The following is a 16,495-nucleotide window of genomic DNA, read 5'->3' on the forward strand; positions in this document are numbered from 1 at the left end:
CTTTGCCAGGGTCCAGTTTGAAATATGTTATCATGGAGACTAGCTCCCCTGACACCTGGACCAAAGTGACACAATGAAGGAAACCAGTTCACCATTAGAGTGATCAAAATGTATTGAATTAATCTCCTCCTCACATCTCCCTCATTCTCATTCTCACATATCGTGTCTCTTGTCTTTTTTGTCCGTCCCTGCAGGCTTTGATCTGGGTCGTCTGCAGATCTCTAAGGAGAGAGTCAGTGATGTCATCCTGCCCAAATGGGCCAAGTCCCCGGAGGACTTTATCTACAAGCACCGCAAAGCCCTGGTGAGCCTCCATTACCCCATTACCACCACTGGTAAAGGCTAATAGTGACGTCATCACCACCACTGGTGAAGGCTAAGGGCTTATTCATGCTCTGTCGCACAACGTCACAAGGTGAAAATAGCTGGCCTACAAACTCACAAGTGAGCCCATGTGACGCCATTATGTGACTCCGTTGTGCGACTTACTGTAGTGTCATTACCGCCACTGGTGGAGGTTAATGGAGTGATTAACTTGACACTGTTAATATTAGCCCTTTTTGTTTAAGTAGATTTTGTCATGTTGTGATAAAAATAAAAATAATAATACTTCTATGTGGCCTCATTGGTTTAAAGGACCATATCGGTGGTCTGTGTTTAGCCCACTGACTATGACTCAACTTGACCATTTTCCAAAGCACGCTTTTGGTTTGTTTGATTTTACGAGGAAGCCATTGGATTCCATTCATTTCAGTATGGTATGACAACTTGCAGCAGAGTCTGCTTGAGATGGCTAGCTTGCTTGAGTTGACGTTTTAATTACTTTAGAGAAAATGTAAATAAACATGAATTCGAAAAATCTAGCTTTTAGCGGGAAAATGGTCTGTTTTATGTATGATATACTGCATGGCCAAAACTGTGAATATAATGAAGTATTGATGGCGGTATGTTCCTTAGTTTAAACCATTTTGTTAACTTAGCAATACTTCGCAGACCAAGGATGAATTGGTCTTTGTCTTTTTTACATACGGCTATGTTGAGTATATGCATGCTAGCACTACTGCTATTGATCTGTATGAGAAACAGCCCTGTTTCCCATTCACAAGGTTTACAGTGCTCTGTGCCTCAGGGGGAAAGCCACTAACTGCAATACAATATCTATTCCAATAAGATTAAACGCATTCCTCAGCTGCAACAACAGACATTTCTTTCAGAAAACCATGCTCTTGATGTACTGTGTGTGTGTGTGTGTGTGTGTGTGTGTGTGTGTGTGTGTGTGTGTGTGTGTGTGTGTGTGTGTGTGTGTGTGTGTGTGTGTGTGTGTGTGTGTGTGTGTGTGTGTGTGTGTGTGTGTGTGTGTGTGTGTGTGTGTGTGTGTGTGTGTGTGTGTGCGTGCGTGCATGCATGCGTTGTTTATAGTTATGTGGTCTTTAGAAGTGCTGATTTCAGCCATGCTGTACAGTATCAGTATTGCTAACACTGTGTAATCTGTGTGTCTGTGTGTAACAGGAGTCGGAGTATGTGTCTGCTCACCTTCACGAGTGGATAGACCTGATCTTTGGTTACAAGCAGAAGGGCCCCGCGGCAGTGGAGGCCCTCAATGTCTTCTACTACTGCACCTACGAGGGTATAGTCCGTCATCACAAGCCATTAAACACACCATCTAAAATAGTCATGGTTATTAATTTGGGAGAGTGCTACTGTGTGATTGAGAGAACGTGTGTTATGGTTGTTGTGTCCAGGCGCAGTTGACCTGGATGCCATCACCGATGAGAAGGAACGTAAGGCTGTAGAAGGCATGATCAGCAACTTTGGACAGACTCCTTGCCAACTGATCAAGGTACACTAACACACAATGCTTTGTTTCCATCACAATAATACCATAATCTTATGAACTACAATTGGTAGCGATTGATCCTTGAAAATGAAGATGCTGGGGGTGCTCCGGTAGCTCACCTGGTAAAGCATATACCATATGAAGGCTAAACGCTGCAGCATAACAAATTTCTTTAAAACAACATTGCCACAGCAGAATTCGTTTAGAAAGTGCTTGGGTACAGTTTACAATGTATGTGTGTGTGTGTGTGTAGGAGCCCCACCCTGTGCGTCTATCTCAGGAGGAGGTTGAGAGGAGGAAGACTCGTCCGGACTCTTGTCCTCTCAGCATCTTTGAACATCTCACTGAGCTCAAGTCCTTCTTTGTCGAGGTTTGGACGGCCACTGGTCTTCGTCATTCTTTTCCAGATTTGCATCCGAGAGCAGAGAAAAAATTAAAATATGTTTTAATTGCATTAAGAGATGCATTCATGACTACCGGTACAAGTTAAATATTTAGTTAAAATATATTAAAAAAACCGTTTCTCACTATAATGCCAGTGATATAATATGTTTACCATACAAAGCTAATAATGGAATGTCCTACCTGTCTTGTTTGCAGGGCATCAGTGACAATGTGCCTCTGGTTAAGGCAGTCGTACCCAAGAACCAGTCTCACTCCTTCATCACACAGGGCAGCCCTGACACCATGGTGAGCCTGAGAATAACAGTGATGATCAGAATAATATTGATTTTGATTTGCATAATTTGATTACATAATCACATGTTTATAACGTAATTTTTTATGAATACTTACTTACGTGGTTTTCCTCTGTGTTCTAGGTGACGGTGAGTCGGAACTGCCTGGTGGGGACTCACGGTTGGCTGCCTTATGACAAGAACATCTCCAACTATTTCACCTTCCTCAAGGACCCCACCGTGGCCAACCCCAAGTAAGAGCCTGACACACACACACACACACACTAGAGCCCCACCGATGCCTGATTTGTGTTTCCGATGCCGATCTTGAGTCCTATACCACCGAATACCGATGTTTTGACTGATATTTTATCCAAAATTGTCCAATCAATTTGAAAAACTTTGATTTATTAAAGTATCTATTTCAGAACATTTTACTTATAAGCAAACAAGTCATTATAAAATACACAAAGTAAACTTTATTTTATTTAACCACTTATAGGCCCTTTAAAAAAAATCGACAAGCTCACGACGTGATATAAGACACATCGGCTGCATAAGGGCCAATACCGATGTTGTCAAAAAAAGTCAAATAATAGCAAATGTGTGTGTCTGACTACCTGACACACACACACACACACACACACACACACACACACACACACACACACACACACACACACCAACGGACTCTGTTAATACATTTTATGCTTGATCACTCCTTTCCTCTCCATCCGTTTCCTACTGTACATATTTTTTCTCCTAAAACCCCCCGCTATCTCTCTCTCGCTCATCTCTTTCTCTCTCTAGGACCCAGCGTTTCCTGTCCGGTCCCTTCTCCCCTGGTGTGGAGGTGACGGCCGCTCTCTTCGTGGTCTCCCACGACGGCAAGTTGCTGTTCAGCGGAGGTCACTGGGACAACAGCCTGCGGGTCACGTCCTTGGTCAAGGGCAAGACTGTAGGACAGCACATCAGACACATGGGTATATATGCCTTTAGTCTTCCCCGTCTACATTCATTCAGCTTTAGTCTGCCCCGGGTACATGATTCATTCAGCTTGTGTTTTGACAGTGATGGATTACCTCTGTGCATGTGTACATACAGTATTTCTCTGCTGTCGGGCAGAAATCTTGTAGCTCCGTGTTTAAACGTTGAATTATTTGTTTAGTAAATAAATGCCCTACTTTGTCAAATGACAGTGTCGCGGAAATAGCAGATCTACAAGCTCTCGTGTTGTGAGTTTGTAGATCTGCTATTTTCGCTGTTTTCAAAAAAAGACATTGAAACTGAAAGTCTGTCTGTGGGTGTCATTGCGAACGCGGAAGGAGGCGCGGCAAAGCCGCGCCTCCGACCAAGTGGAGCTTACTATGTAACCCTGCTCAGGTTGTGTGTGTGTCTGTCCGTCTGTGTTCACCTCTCATTGGCTGCATGCACCCATGTGACTCCCATGCGTGCACTGCCTGTAAGTAGCCACCCGAGTGCGCCAGAGTGCAGGAATTTAGACAATGCACACCAGCCTGCCCCACACACACACACACACACACACACACACACACACACACACACACACACACACACACACACACACACACACACACACACACACACTCACACTGTCAATGTTCTCTCCCCATCACGGTGAAATAACACGGATTACAAGTCTGTAAATACACAATATTTTCGAGCTGCGTTCGCTTCCAGCGTTTGCGCGTCTTACTTGTAAATATTTAAGAAAGGAAAAGTATTAACAAGAGCTTATGACTAAATAATAACTTCATTGGACACAGGTTATTCTTTTTCCATTTCCTGAAAAGTAAGGGACCGTGTCCACCGAGGTATTTTTTTCCGTGTGTAAACTCCAAAGCACTCACCAAAAAGTGCTTTCAAACACCCCAGTTGAAAATATTTCAGCTCTTAGCAAGCAGTTAAAAATGTGACACGTGAATGAGCGAGCGCAAAATAAACGCTTTGCTCCTCGTCATGCTGCTGGGGTTTCCAAAAATCCGCCGTTCCCATTGTAAACGATTCAAAACATACACTGCGCTCAGGAAGAAAAAAAACACGTCTTGGTGGACACGGCCCCCAACAGATTTGGACATACAAGGTTTCCACCCGACAGCGGCGATTTACGTGTGCATTCCAGTATGTGACCATTGTGACACGTGCATGTGTCTCCCTCCAGACATTGTAACGTGCCTGTCGACAGACCACTGTGGCATCCACCTGATGTCTGGATCCAGGGACACCACCTGTATGGTGTGGCAGGTTCTACAGCAGGTAGGTCTCAATGAGAACTTAAAGGTTTCATGACGTTCAGTTTTACCACACATTAAAAGTCTTTGTCATGGTCCTTCAAACGTGTATAGAATTTTTTAACAAAAAAATCCACTCCATTGATCCATGGCAGGTGTTTTTCTCTCACATTTCTAAAGCCTTTTCAACTGCAATGAAAAAAGAAATCTTTGCCTGCGGGTGTCGCTGGTGAGGGATTTTGCCTGTCAAGCATCGCCTCTGCTCCGCCCCCCCCAAAGGAAAGGATAGGGGAGGGGAGGGGCGAGGAGAAGAGTGGGCGGGATTAATCGGCTGTGACCTCACTGCCGAAGGGCCAAGCTCAGATTACTTTTCAGCCTAATTATTCAGAAAACCCCAGACCACAGAAAATCCACTGAATGTTCAAAGTTCAGATTTTTTGGGTGTAATTGAGGTCATAAAACCCCCCAAAAAACATAAAAAATAAAAAAAAGTGAAAATGAATGTCATAGAGCCTTAACACATCCACTGCCAAGGGCTAATCTCATAATGTACTCACCAGTGCCAAGGTGTTTTTGTTGTTTTTTTGTTTTTTTCATGTCGCCATAGATCTTGTTAAAATCCTTAAGATTGAGCGCTACACAGTCTGTTTACATCCGCGAGATCTCCCTGTATCTCCCAGTGAAAACCACGTGTCAAACGGGGCATCCATGTTTGAGTTAGAGCGGATTACGTTAAACAGTGAAATGCGAGGAGAAAAAACTACAGGAAGAGAATTGAGTTTCAGTTTCGTCTGTAGAATGGGAGCGGGCGTGATCGTGAAAACCGGATCCCAAATAATTCTATTTCCTGTCATCAAACCGGAAACGGAAGTGGATCAAAAAAATTCCGAAAGTGCACCCGGACCGCGCATGCGCGAAAAGACCGCAGCCCGTAGGGCTACGGTCTCGGCACTTAACAGTTGGATTTAACGGCCCGTAGGGCTACGGTCTTGGCAGTTAATGTGTTAATGTACAAGACATAGGGAAAACACCGAACATAATCGATAATTGTCTTGAAAATGATTTAGTTTAGTTTAGTTTATTCGTTTATTTTTTTCCAGGCAATTTTTTTTCCCGCTTATTACGTCTACCCTTTTGTTTTTTAAACATTGTATTGTTTTAGAAGACAAACAACAATGTGCAAGTTACAATGTCAATCTTTACTATCATTCAATATCGGTCATGGAAAGCAGTGTTTATGACGAGGTAACAGCCACGTTACCAACACAAACAGAAGATTCTCATTCCAAAATGAGATTAAATAATTTCAGCACACAACCACCATTGACCATCAAGAAAGATACAAGGAAATATATGTTTTGTGTGAGACTCTCTGACATTTTGAACAATTTAAAATAAGTCAACATTTTGGCTGATATGAAAGTAAACCTAATTTTTTTATTTCGCACAATTTAAAAGGAACTAGGGAATGTTTGCAATTGTAGGGAGTTGATTTTAAAGTTATATTGTATTCTAAAGTAGACATACAATGGTGTGGAATCAAAGTGTGTCATTGATTGATTTGCAAACAACAGCATTTTTTTTACGGCTTTAGATTGCATTTAGAGACAGACTGTAGGCTAGTATTTACTTGTGAGCAGCATTGTGTTTATATTACCTTTAAGACATCCTATAGGCTAGTATTTACTTGTGAGCAGCATTGTGTTTATATTACCTTTAAGACATACTGTAGGCTAGTATTTACATGTGAGCAGCATTGTGCCCAGTTCACTGACTTCTCTATACATTTGTATGGTGCTGTACTCCATCTCACTGCTCCCAGTCTAATGCCTTATCACTGTGTGGTCACCTTGCTGTTTCCTGTGTGTGTGTGTGTGTGTGTGTGTGTGTGTGTGTGTGTGTGTGTGTGTGTGTGTGTGTGTGTGTGTGTGTGTGTGTGTGTGTGTGTGTGTGTGTGTGTGTGTGTGTGTGTGTGTGTGTGTGTGTGTGTGTGTGTGTGTGTGTGTTATCAGGGGGGAGCTCCAGTGGGTTTGTGCCCCAAGCCGGTGCAGGTGTTGTACGGGCACAAGGATGAGGTGGTCAGCGTTAGCATCAGTACAGAGCTGGACATGGCAGTGTCTGGTTCACGGGTAAGAGGACACCCCACACACACACATTGCTGCACAGTCTGTAGCATTCATGGCAATGAGTCAAAGTTTGGCTGAAACAATGATTGTTTAGCTTTGCTTTGGCTACAGCTAGCCTAGCAATGGCACTTGACTGCTGATATGAACATCAATCATGTATCATTCTAAATTTTCTTTCCTCCAGATGGAAGAAATTGCTTTTTATTTATTTCCAAATTTTGTTTTAGTTTATCTTCGTCTTTTTGTTCCCTATTCGCATTTTTGCCTTTTTACCTTACGAGGACATTCTTTCCCATTGGAAAAACACAAATGACAAAGAAATTAAAAGGATTCACTCCTTTTGCTGCAAATTATATTTAGAATTTTAAACATGCTCCAACACGCCTGCCGTTCACACCTGATGCCCTTCAATATCTATGGCAGTTCATGTGGTGTTCAACATTAATATACTATAGTATTACGAGGCCCACTTTCGGTGCTTGGCCTCTAGCACTTATATCCCAATGATCCAAGTTCATAAAAATATGCGTTTTAGCTTTATTTCTTTTTCTTTTTTTGACAGACATGGGTAAGAGATTTCAAGCCCTCAGGCTTGGCATTGTATATTAAAGTGAGTGAGAGCATTACTGATGCACTGTTCAAATAGCTTGTGGACTCAATGGGTTGGAAAATTGATTTTGGAGTGAAGACCAGTGGAGTGAGAAATGAGAGATAATAGGTGTTTTCAGGGCTCTGGTCAGGAACAGTGAGCCCTGTGCGTATCTGGGCAGCAGCATCGCTCAATGCTTCGGCTCTGTAATTTAACGTTGGACATGAAGTAATATAATTATGGGATTTAAATGCAGACTCTGTCTTTGGCATCCTGAAATGCGATGTTCATTTGCTAAAGAAATGCAGACTCAGTATTTTGACATCCTGAAATGGGATGTCCATTTACAAAAGGGTATAGTTCTAAGCTGTGTGCGTTTTAAGGGTAGATTGAAACTCTTCACGATGGGCACGAATGAATGGTGACAGCCTGTAGTTAAAGCAGAAACTCATTGCTTGATTGTACCACAACCAACCTAGTAGTTTAGCATGAGGCTAGTGTAGGGAAAGATATTGCTTTACATTCACTTTGTGCATTGATTAACTTAATACATTAGTCATAAATCACTGATCTAGCAAATGAACTCTGGGTTGACGTAAATGAGTTATTGATTGCTAATGCTCTAGGCAATATTGGAATAGGTTGCACAATAAGTTGCTAAATACAACCAAATCCACATCACTGCATAGAAATAATGGATTGTTTGTATACTGTGGGTGTGGTTGTGCGTGTGCACACGCTATATACTTTTTCGTACGACAACTGCCGCAAATAGACCTAGATAGATCTACAAGCTCACATGTCAGAATGCGCTGTGTGTGAGCTTTATCATTTTGATATTTTGGAGGGGGAAAAAAAATACATTTCTGAAAATGTGTTCAAAATCTGGAGGCCAGGGTTAATGTGATTAATAAGTCTTCTCCCTGGGGGTGCCGATGACCAAGTGGTTAAGACGCATACCACATCAGCTTTGATGCCTGATAGGCAGCGTGTCCTGGGTTCGATTCCTGAGCCTGGTGCTGGATTTGCTGTGTGTCACTCCCCTACTCTCTCCCTGTTTCCTGTCTGTCTACACACACACTGTATCAAATGAAGGCAGAAAAGCCTCCAAAACATCCAAACGATAATAATAATGTGTCTTCTCCCTCTCCCCTCACCCTTCAGGATGGGACAGTGATCATCCACACGGTGCGCAGAGGTCAGTACATGCGGTGCCTGCGTCCGCCGTGCGACAGCTCCCTGCCTCTGTCCATCCTCCATCTGGCCGTGTCCTGGGAGGGACACATCCTTGTGCATACCTGCCTGGAGGGCAAGGCCACGCTCAAGGTACCGTCACGCGCAACCACGTGCTTACGCTACATGGTTGTTACATGGCATTGTCGTCTTGTTCTTGTGCACTGAATTGGATGTGAACTTGCTCGTTTGGACTGTAATTGGGATCTTAAATGTAAAGGATTGGTTGTCTGCTGTAGTATTTTACTTTAGGACTAGGAACACCCTTGGAAAAAACGCTGAATACTCCGAATGCAAATTACTAGTTACTGAATTTGTAATCTCTGGGTAATTTTCTCAGACTTTCCACTATTTGCTGTAGATGTAAATACTTTTTACATGGGGCGTCCGGGTGACACTGTTAACACATTGACTGCCAGAGTTTATTCATAATGTACTCACCCCTGTGCCAGCGATTTGCGTGTTTTTTTATTTATTTATTTTGTAATTTTTCATTCAAATAAATTGTCTGGCTGCGGTTTTAAACACATACGACAGATCTACCAGCAGAGAGCAGCAAATAGACACCTTGATCACTCGCTGACTCGCTCGACCCCCCCCAAACAGGCTCAAACAGTCAATACGTCATAACCGGATGTGACGTTTTCGACAATCGCTGATCAGGCTTAAGTACGATGTGATACACGACGACAATGACTGTTCGTCACCCGGACTAAAGAAAATAGAAGTGGTGCTCTCCGTTCGTTTTTTATACCGTGTGTTTCTGGCCGAAAATGTCCGGGAAAAAAAAAAGAGAACCGGAAACGGAATCTGCGTCATGAATCCGGATCCCGGTGAGTGTGAAGTAAGTGGAAAACGAAACTGATGATGAAAAATAAACAGAACAGCGCGATCACAGATTAAACAATGAAAATTCCAAAGAAAGCATATATGCGATTTTCAGAATTGCAGCACGCAAGCGATGGATTTGAAAAACGCATATATGCGATCTAGGCAATCAATGTGTTTAGAATGGTTGTTTGTACCCTCCCTAAAACAAACAATAGGAGTCAGCAGTGACAGAGATACACATGGGGGGGAGCTGGCATAACGTCTAAATTGCTAATTGTTTTAATGGAAAAAGGGATATAGATTTTTAAAATAAAATGCTATGCTACATAATACTTCACATGACAAGGACAATCGACATGCTGTGTTAATTGAACGCAGACCTCTAGCCAAACCCCAGCTCTTCCGGTCGCTCATCCGGCTGTGTTGTCCCGTCCCTCCGCAGGATAAGAACGCCCTCCACCTATACTCGGTCAACGGGAAGCACCTGTCCAGTGAGCTGCTGAAGGAGCAGGTGACCGACATGTGTGTGTCAGGGGAGTACGTGGTCATTGGCAGCGAGCAGGGCTATCTGTCCATCAGAGACCTTTACAGGTAACCGTCTCCTGCATGCATGCATGCACGTGTGTGCGTTTGTGTGTTCATAGTGTTGGATAGAAACCTTGAATGGGCAGGAGTCTACTTTTTAGGGATTCCAGAAAGTAAAAATGCCCTGAGAGTTTATCAGTAAAGGATCTTGTAAAACTTAAAAGACCTTACCGGTGGTCTGGCATGTTTTAGCCTAATGGTTATGAATCATTGCTGCTGACTCTTTTCTAAAGCATACTGGGTTTTACAATTAAAATAAAATTATTCCAAGGTACTCTTCCAAAGGATAAAAAGCTTTTCTAAAAAGGCTAGTTCAGCTACATTCAACATGCTAAATAAATAAAAACATATATTTTTGTCAAAGTTACGTTATTGTGTGTGCGTTTAATTTCTTCTAAGTGCGGATGGATTTGAAAAGTCCACTGGAAATACTCCCTGGAGAAAAGATGTACGGTGTTTACTAACTAAATTCAAACATCCATGACTTATTAAGTTAATAAGTCATGGATGTTTGAGTTTAGTTTGTTAATTATTGAGTCAGTGTTGGCTAAATATCATTGCACGGTTAATGTTTAGCAAACACTGACTCAATTATTTAGATAAGTTCAGTAACATTTTAATGGACTTAATGTAAACAGTTGTAAAATCAAAGCCTTTAACACGGAAATGGTCCACATTTATGCACATTATACGGCCAAAGTTGGCCAATGTCTGTATTGATGCTGGTTTGGCCCTTTTTAAGTTCAACTTACAATAAGGAAGGTCACCAGCAGGGGGAAGCAACGCTACATTGGTTGCACACTTGCCTTCCACTGTGTTGTATGTAGTGTTTGCCTAATGTTGATTTTTTTTTCTCCCTTCTGTCTCTCTGCATATGCATTCGTGCATCACGTTCAGCCTGGCGCTGTGCGCGGCGCCCATGGCCATGCGCGTGCCCGTGCGCTGCGTGTCGGTCACCAAGGAGCAGAGCCACGCCCTGGTGGGCCTGGAGGACGGCAAGCTGATCATTGTGGGCGTGGGCAAGCCGGCGGAGGTAAAGAGCTCCCTGAGGAACTACATCGCTCAGAGTCTGGAGGGCTCGCCCCTCATGTCCAACCCGCTGCTGGCGCCCCTGCGCGTGCGCTCGCCCGCACGCCTGCTACACCAGCGTGATCAGCTGGTGTTCAGGCCCAGCCCCCCCGGGGAGCAGAACCCCTAACGTCCACCCCCACCCCCCACCCTCGCACACCGATATCATCAACCTCCCTCCAGATCCGTAGACCAGTGATTCTCCAACTTTTTTAATTTCAAGGACCCCCAGTTTAATAACTCTTGAGAGTGTACAAACGGGACCCATAAAGGTCCGTTTGGTTCCATTTGTATACTCGCAGAGTTACAGACCTGCAAGGGTCCATTTTGGTTCCTAACTATCAATAATTTAGCTGGGTACCCCCTGGACCTTTTGAGGGACCCCACTGCTGTAGACACTAGAGTGACAACACACAAACCACTCATAGACAAGAAGTTGGCTACTTTGTCTAGGAACATAACTAGACGCACACACACACACATCTCAGCAACACAGACATTCCATTAGCTTGTCCCGGTAAATGCTGTGTCCCATCCCAATATGACTGTGATTAGAAACAACTTGTGCTTAACGTCGTGAGACGTTTCCCCCCCCCTGGTAGTCTCTGACAACATGTATATAGTATCAAGAATTAGTTGAGCCGTAGCCTTATATAGGGTGACCCCGTCCCGCATCCCTGTCCCCGTTGTTTACCTGAAGTGTCATTGTGGTTGGAACCGGTGGGACTGAACCCTGTTGCTATGAACTTGTATGTGTAACAAATAAGCTGTGAACCAGAACTAACATCAATGAACGCTTCCACAGACTCAAAGCCATATTAACCGCAGTATTATCATATGTCTAAATACACCTTACATCAAGATGTATTAACCTTTTTAATATGGTAGCCACAGTGATAGCAAGTAGATGACTTAAGATTATATTTTTTTGCCACTTAAACCCGATATACTTTATTGTGTGTCAAATAGCAAAAATAGCCATTCTACAAGCTCACGTTTGAGCTAGTAGACCGGCTATTTTCACAGAATGTTTGCCTATGTTTCGCAATTATTTGTCTATTTTTGCTGAATGTTGGTCTATTACACCCTGCCCAGAACAGGGACACTAAGGTTCGTTAAACAGTAGAGCAGGGTTAGCGGTGCATGCAGCTCCATGACGCTCCTTCCTGCTTCTTCTTACATCTTTATGTTCAAAATCAACTCACGACAAAGTGACTCCATGCTTTGATTACTTCATTTCAAGACAAAACCAAGCTGCTTCAATGAATTAATCAATCACTCATCAATCATCTCCCTCCCTCCTTTTTTTTTCTCCCTCTTTTTTCTTTTCTTTCTTTTTCTTTATTTTATCACGGCTTTCTCTCTCCTCTCCCCACCTTCCTCGTCCTCGTCCTCCTCCTCCTGCTCTTCCTCCACTTTTCTCAGATGCGTTCGGGCCAGATCACCAGGAAGCTGTGGGGCTCCAGTAAGAGGCTGACCCAGATCTCCTCAGGAGAGACGGAGTACCATGCCCCCAACAACAACCACAACTGATCCCAGATCACCCCCCCCCACCCCCTCCTTTCCCCCGTCTCCCGCCCTAAGTTCGCACATTTTTCTCGAGCCCTGTCGGTCACCCTGCCCCACCCTAATCATCAGATTGTCTCATATTGATTGACATCAAGGAGCCCTCCCACTGTTTTAGTTTGTTTTCTTATCATCGTCTGTGTGTCTGTGTGTCTGTGTGTGTGTGTGTGTATGTGTGCGCGCGCGTGCTCGCATTCCTGTGCATTTGTGGGTTTGACATCTGCATGATGTTTGTGTGCAGAGCAGGTTAGGACTGACTGACTGGCGCAGGCGCTGTGCGTTCAGATCCCAACATGCCTTTCAGCACATGCCCCCGCACCCACCCCATCCCCCCCCCAAAAACCACCTCTGACCACTCCTGTCAATGGCACTCCGCAACCGGGCGTCTCCGTCACTTCATCCTTCAGCTGATCATCGTCATCATGGTCATAATCACAACATCTCCTTTTAAATTGCTTCCAAGCAGGGGCCACCCCCCCCACGCAGAAAACGGCGTCGTTGCGCCGACCTAAATCGGCAAGAAACCTAGTCAGCCAACTCGTCTTGGTGCTCAGGAGCTGTCCAGGAGCGAGCGTGCATGTGTGTCTGATTGTTCTCAAGTCTATGTACCGATGTTGAAATGCGAGTGGCCTTTCTTTCAGTGCGGTTTCTTCAATGCTGCCTTATGCGCTGAGGCTCGCGTCCCTGTGTGCGTGTGTGCATTTTTCATTTGTTTTGTTTTATTGTGGAATCGTCTTTGTTACTGATGTTTGTTAATTTGTTGTTTTTTGGCAAATGCATGCACGGGGCCAGTGCATTTCTTTGTTTCCATATTGTGTCTCATGAGGTTTCGAATACTCGCTGCAAAAGTCACACGTTGTTGTTGCTCGCGACGTAAGATTTAGCCGACACTTTAGCCGTTATATTTGGAGACCCTGTAGGCATGAGGTGAAAGTCGAGAGAGATTACGTAGTCTGTGTTATATAGAGGCATGACGTATAAAGAATTTGATTAAATAACACTACATCAACACACACTACGCAGAGCCAAAGGTCAATCACCCCTCTGTACTTTCTCATGACCTTTAGCTCTCCACACATCATCAAATATTTGTATTTACTTGAAACCATTTATTTATAATTGACGGTTGCTTTATTTTTCAAGTCATGTTTTGTCTCAAGAGCAACTTGACGACATTATAGTATATGTTCTCTACGTCAGGTAATTTCTGCGGCATTCTACATTCTCTAAACTTCTCCATGCTTCACTCACTAAAGTGAAGGGGAGGGAGGAGGGGATCATTAAGGGCTTAGTGAGATGTCAGCATTACCAGCAATATGGTTTGTTCCTCTGGACTTTGGTGCCACACACTGAGGTTGTTCTCTCAAAGCAGTCTTCCTTTACATTCTAACTGGGGCAGTGGGGGGGTTAGTCTGCATTGAGCCCCTCCAGCTAACGTCAGCCGTTACCATTGCCTCAAGTTTTCTTGCTTTATTTTTCTCATTTTATTTAATTTGTTCTCCCCCACCTTCTTCCTGCTCATTTCGGAGTGACATGTTTCTTTTGACAGTTCCACCCATGCAGTAACAGTCATGGACGTCGAGGTGAAAGTTCCTCTCTACGTGTTGACCTGGTTAGCTTGTAATGCTTGATTTATACTTCATAGCGAGCCGATGTCGCACGCCAGAAAAAGCCGCTCGACAAGCTCACAGCACATTGTGAGCTTGTCTATCGGCTATTCTTGGCGCTACAAAAGTATAAATATGGCTCAAGAGACTGCGAGCGAGATTTTTACGACGCTCCAACTCTTCCAACACATTTGCACAGATACTACAGTGTGTTCACACCACTTCTGCGTGTGCATTTGTGAACACACAAATGTTTGTACATCTGTCTATTGTTTGTTTGTTTTTTTACGCCAAAGTCTTTATTTCATGATTGATTTTCATGTGACGGCATTACAATGTGTATACGGTGCTGTGTCTAAAATCAACATAACATTGCAGTCAAAGCCTCCATGCGTTTTTTTGGACACAGTGCTTTTGTTACTGTCTTATCTGATTGTTTCTTAGTTCAGATTTTTTAAAGCGTCACAAAAAATGTACCGGATGCTTTATTATGAAGACCAACTGTGTTCTTGTAAAGAGATTTTCTCTATTTTCTTTCTACTCCTTTTTGTTTGTATGTACAGATTTTCTCTATTTTCTTTCTACTCCTTTTTGTTTGTATGTACAGTAGGCCTATGTGTCAAACTACCACTTTAATCACTATAAAAGGTGTATCGGAGGCTTTTCCAAAGTTTTTTTTCTCACGTGTTTATTTGTCATTCAGACATGAGACCACTGTCAGAAGCATTTTTTGGGGGCTCACTTCCACTACTGCACCAAAACAAGAGTGCCTTTTGTTCCCCGGTGTGTTTTGTTTTTGCCTATAGAAGTTCTTCTCATGATTGAAGGTTATTTTCGCCTGCCTGAAGTTTAAAGTAAAGCAGCATTCCAGCAGAGAACACCCACGGTTTTAATGGTGACCAGATATATATATATATAGGAACTAAAACCCAAATCTAAATCCATGGAAAAAGTACTAGTTTGTGTCTTACAGTAGCTCCGTTCTCTGTGACTGTCACCAAAATGGATGTGTGTGTATATCTGTGATTATTTATGAATACAGTATATAATGTACAGCATGATTTTTATTTTGATGTATTTGAATTGTACTTTTTGCACTTTCCAGGTACTAAATTGTAACAGATTGTTTTAACTGTCTCCCTGACCTGTACAGACAAATTGCTTTGTATACACAAGTGTAAAATGATCATTAAAAGTGCTGTCTAAATTTAAATGGATGTAAATGCTTTATTCTTTAGTTTGCTGCTGCTACAGTACATGCATTGTGAAGGTAAAATAATAAGGCATGGAAATTAATTTGTTAACATTGCCATCACTATACAGTAGTTACTCAGATTTATGTGCTTCTACTCCTGTTGCTAATAATAATATCACAATTATAATTGTGTAAAGTATAAATACTACTTAAATACCACCTGTATATTTATCTCTTTTTCAAGAATAGCAAAGTGAGGCTAACGCCTTTTCCTTTGGCCATCATTTTATAGGAAGGGAAGGACATTTCTTTACTAAGTGACTATTCGTTTTTGATAGATTTTCCCTAGGTCTACGGGTGGGATGATGAGACAATATTCACAAGATCACATGTACATGGCACTAATCAGAATTTTTCTGAACAACGAACGGATATACACATACATTTGAAATGCTCATTTTATTAGAAGATATCCTTTCTGGCCCACAATGAAATGGCCAGTGCTGGTTGATTTGCAGCAGAACATGCAGTGGTTATAGAAATGAACACCAAATGTATTTAAACAGCCATAAGACACATACATTTCCTGCTGTGTATGTTGTATTAACACTATATATGGATGTTATGTGTTAATATCTGTGTTCATTTTACTGTAGTAAGTGATATTTACTTTGGTTTCTGAGAGGGCACAATACGCTCATCCCAGGTCACATTTTGCACAACAATTATCTTAAGGTCTGAATAGCTGTTCTCACTCATATGTGTATGCTCTTCAATAACAAGTCTACTGTGGTGTATACAGTATGTGTGTTTATGCAGCCATGGGGTAAGAACAGATGGATGCTCTCTTCAGCTCACAGTTCACTGCTGACCACCAGCTCTCCTCTGTGGGTGGGTGAATGAGAGACAAACAGAGTGGTTATGAGACA

The 16,495-nt window shown here is 42.8% G+C and overlaps 1 protein-coding gene across 2 annotated transcripts in view; it reads left to right on the forward strand.

Moving 5' to 3' along the window:
- nbeal1 (neurobeachin-like 1) overlaps window positions 1-15,584 on the forward strand; it is a 73,360-nt gene extending 57,776 nt beyond the window's left edge. For both annotated transcript variants that reach the window (XM_080423059.1, XM_080423060.1), the window contains 13 exons: window positions 195-304; window positions 1,510-1,627; window positions 1,743-1,840; window positions 2,091-2,207; window positions 2,438-2,527; window positions 2,659-2,768; window positions 3,325-3,497; window positions 4,697-4,791; window positions 6,779-6,895; window positions 8,646-8,807; window positions 9,988-10,136; window positions 11,028-11,163; window positions 12,624-15,584. In XM_080423059.1, coding sequence (XP_080279185.1) covers window positions 195-304; window positions 1,510-1,627; window positions 1,743-1,840; window positions 2,091-2,207; window positions 2,438-2,527; window positions 2,659-2,768; window positions 3,325-3,497; window positions 4,697-4,791; window positions 6,779-6,895; window positions 8,646-8,807; window positions 9,988-10,136; window positions 11,028-11,163; window positions 12,624-12,731 — 1,583 coding nt within the window. In that variant the 3' untranslated portion in view covers window positions 12,732-15,584. The remainder of the gene's footprint in view (window positions 1-194; window positions 305-1,509; window positions 1,628-1,742; window positions 1,841-2,090; window positions 2,208-2,437; window positions 2,528-2,658; window positions 2,769-3,324; window positions 3,498-4,696; window positions 4,792-6,778; window positions 6,896-8,645; window positions 8,808-9,987; window positions 10,137-11,027; window positions 11,164-12,623) is intronic.
- The last annotated feature ends 911 nt before the right edge of the window (window positions 15,585-16,495 follow it).

This window comes from Gymnoscopelus braueri, assembly GCF_963280865.1.
Source record: "Gymnoscopelus braueri genome assembly, chromosome: 24".
In the NCBI taxonomy this organism is placed as follows: domain Eukaryota; kingdom Metazoa; phylum Chordata; class Actinopteri; order Myctophiformes; family Myctophidae; genus Gymnoscopelus; species Gymnoscopelus braueri.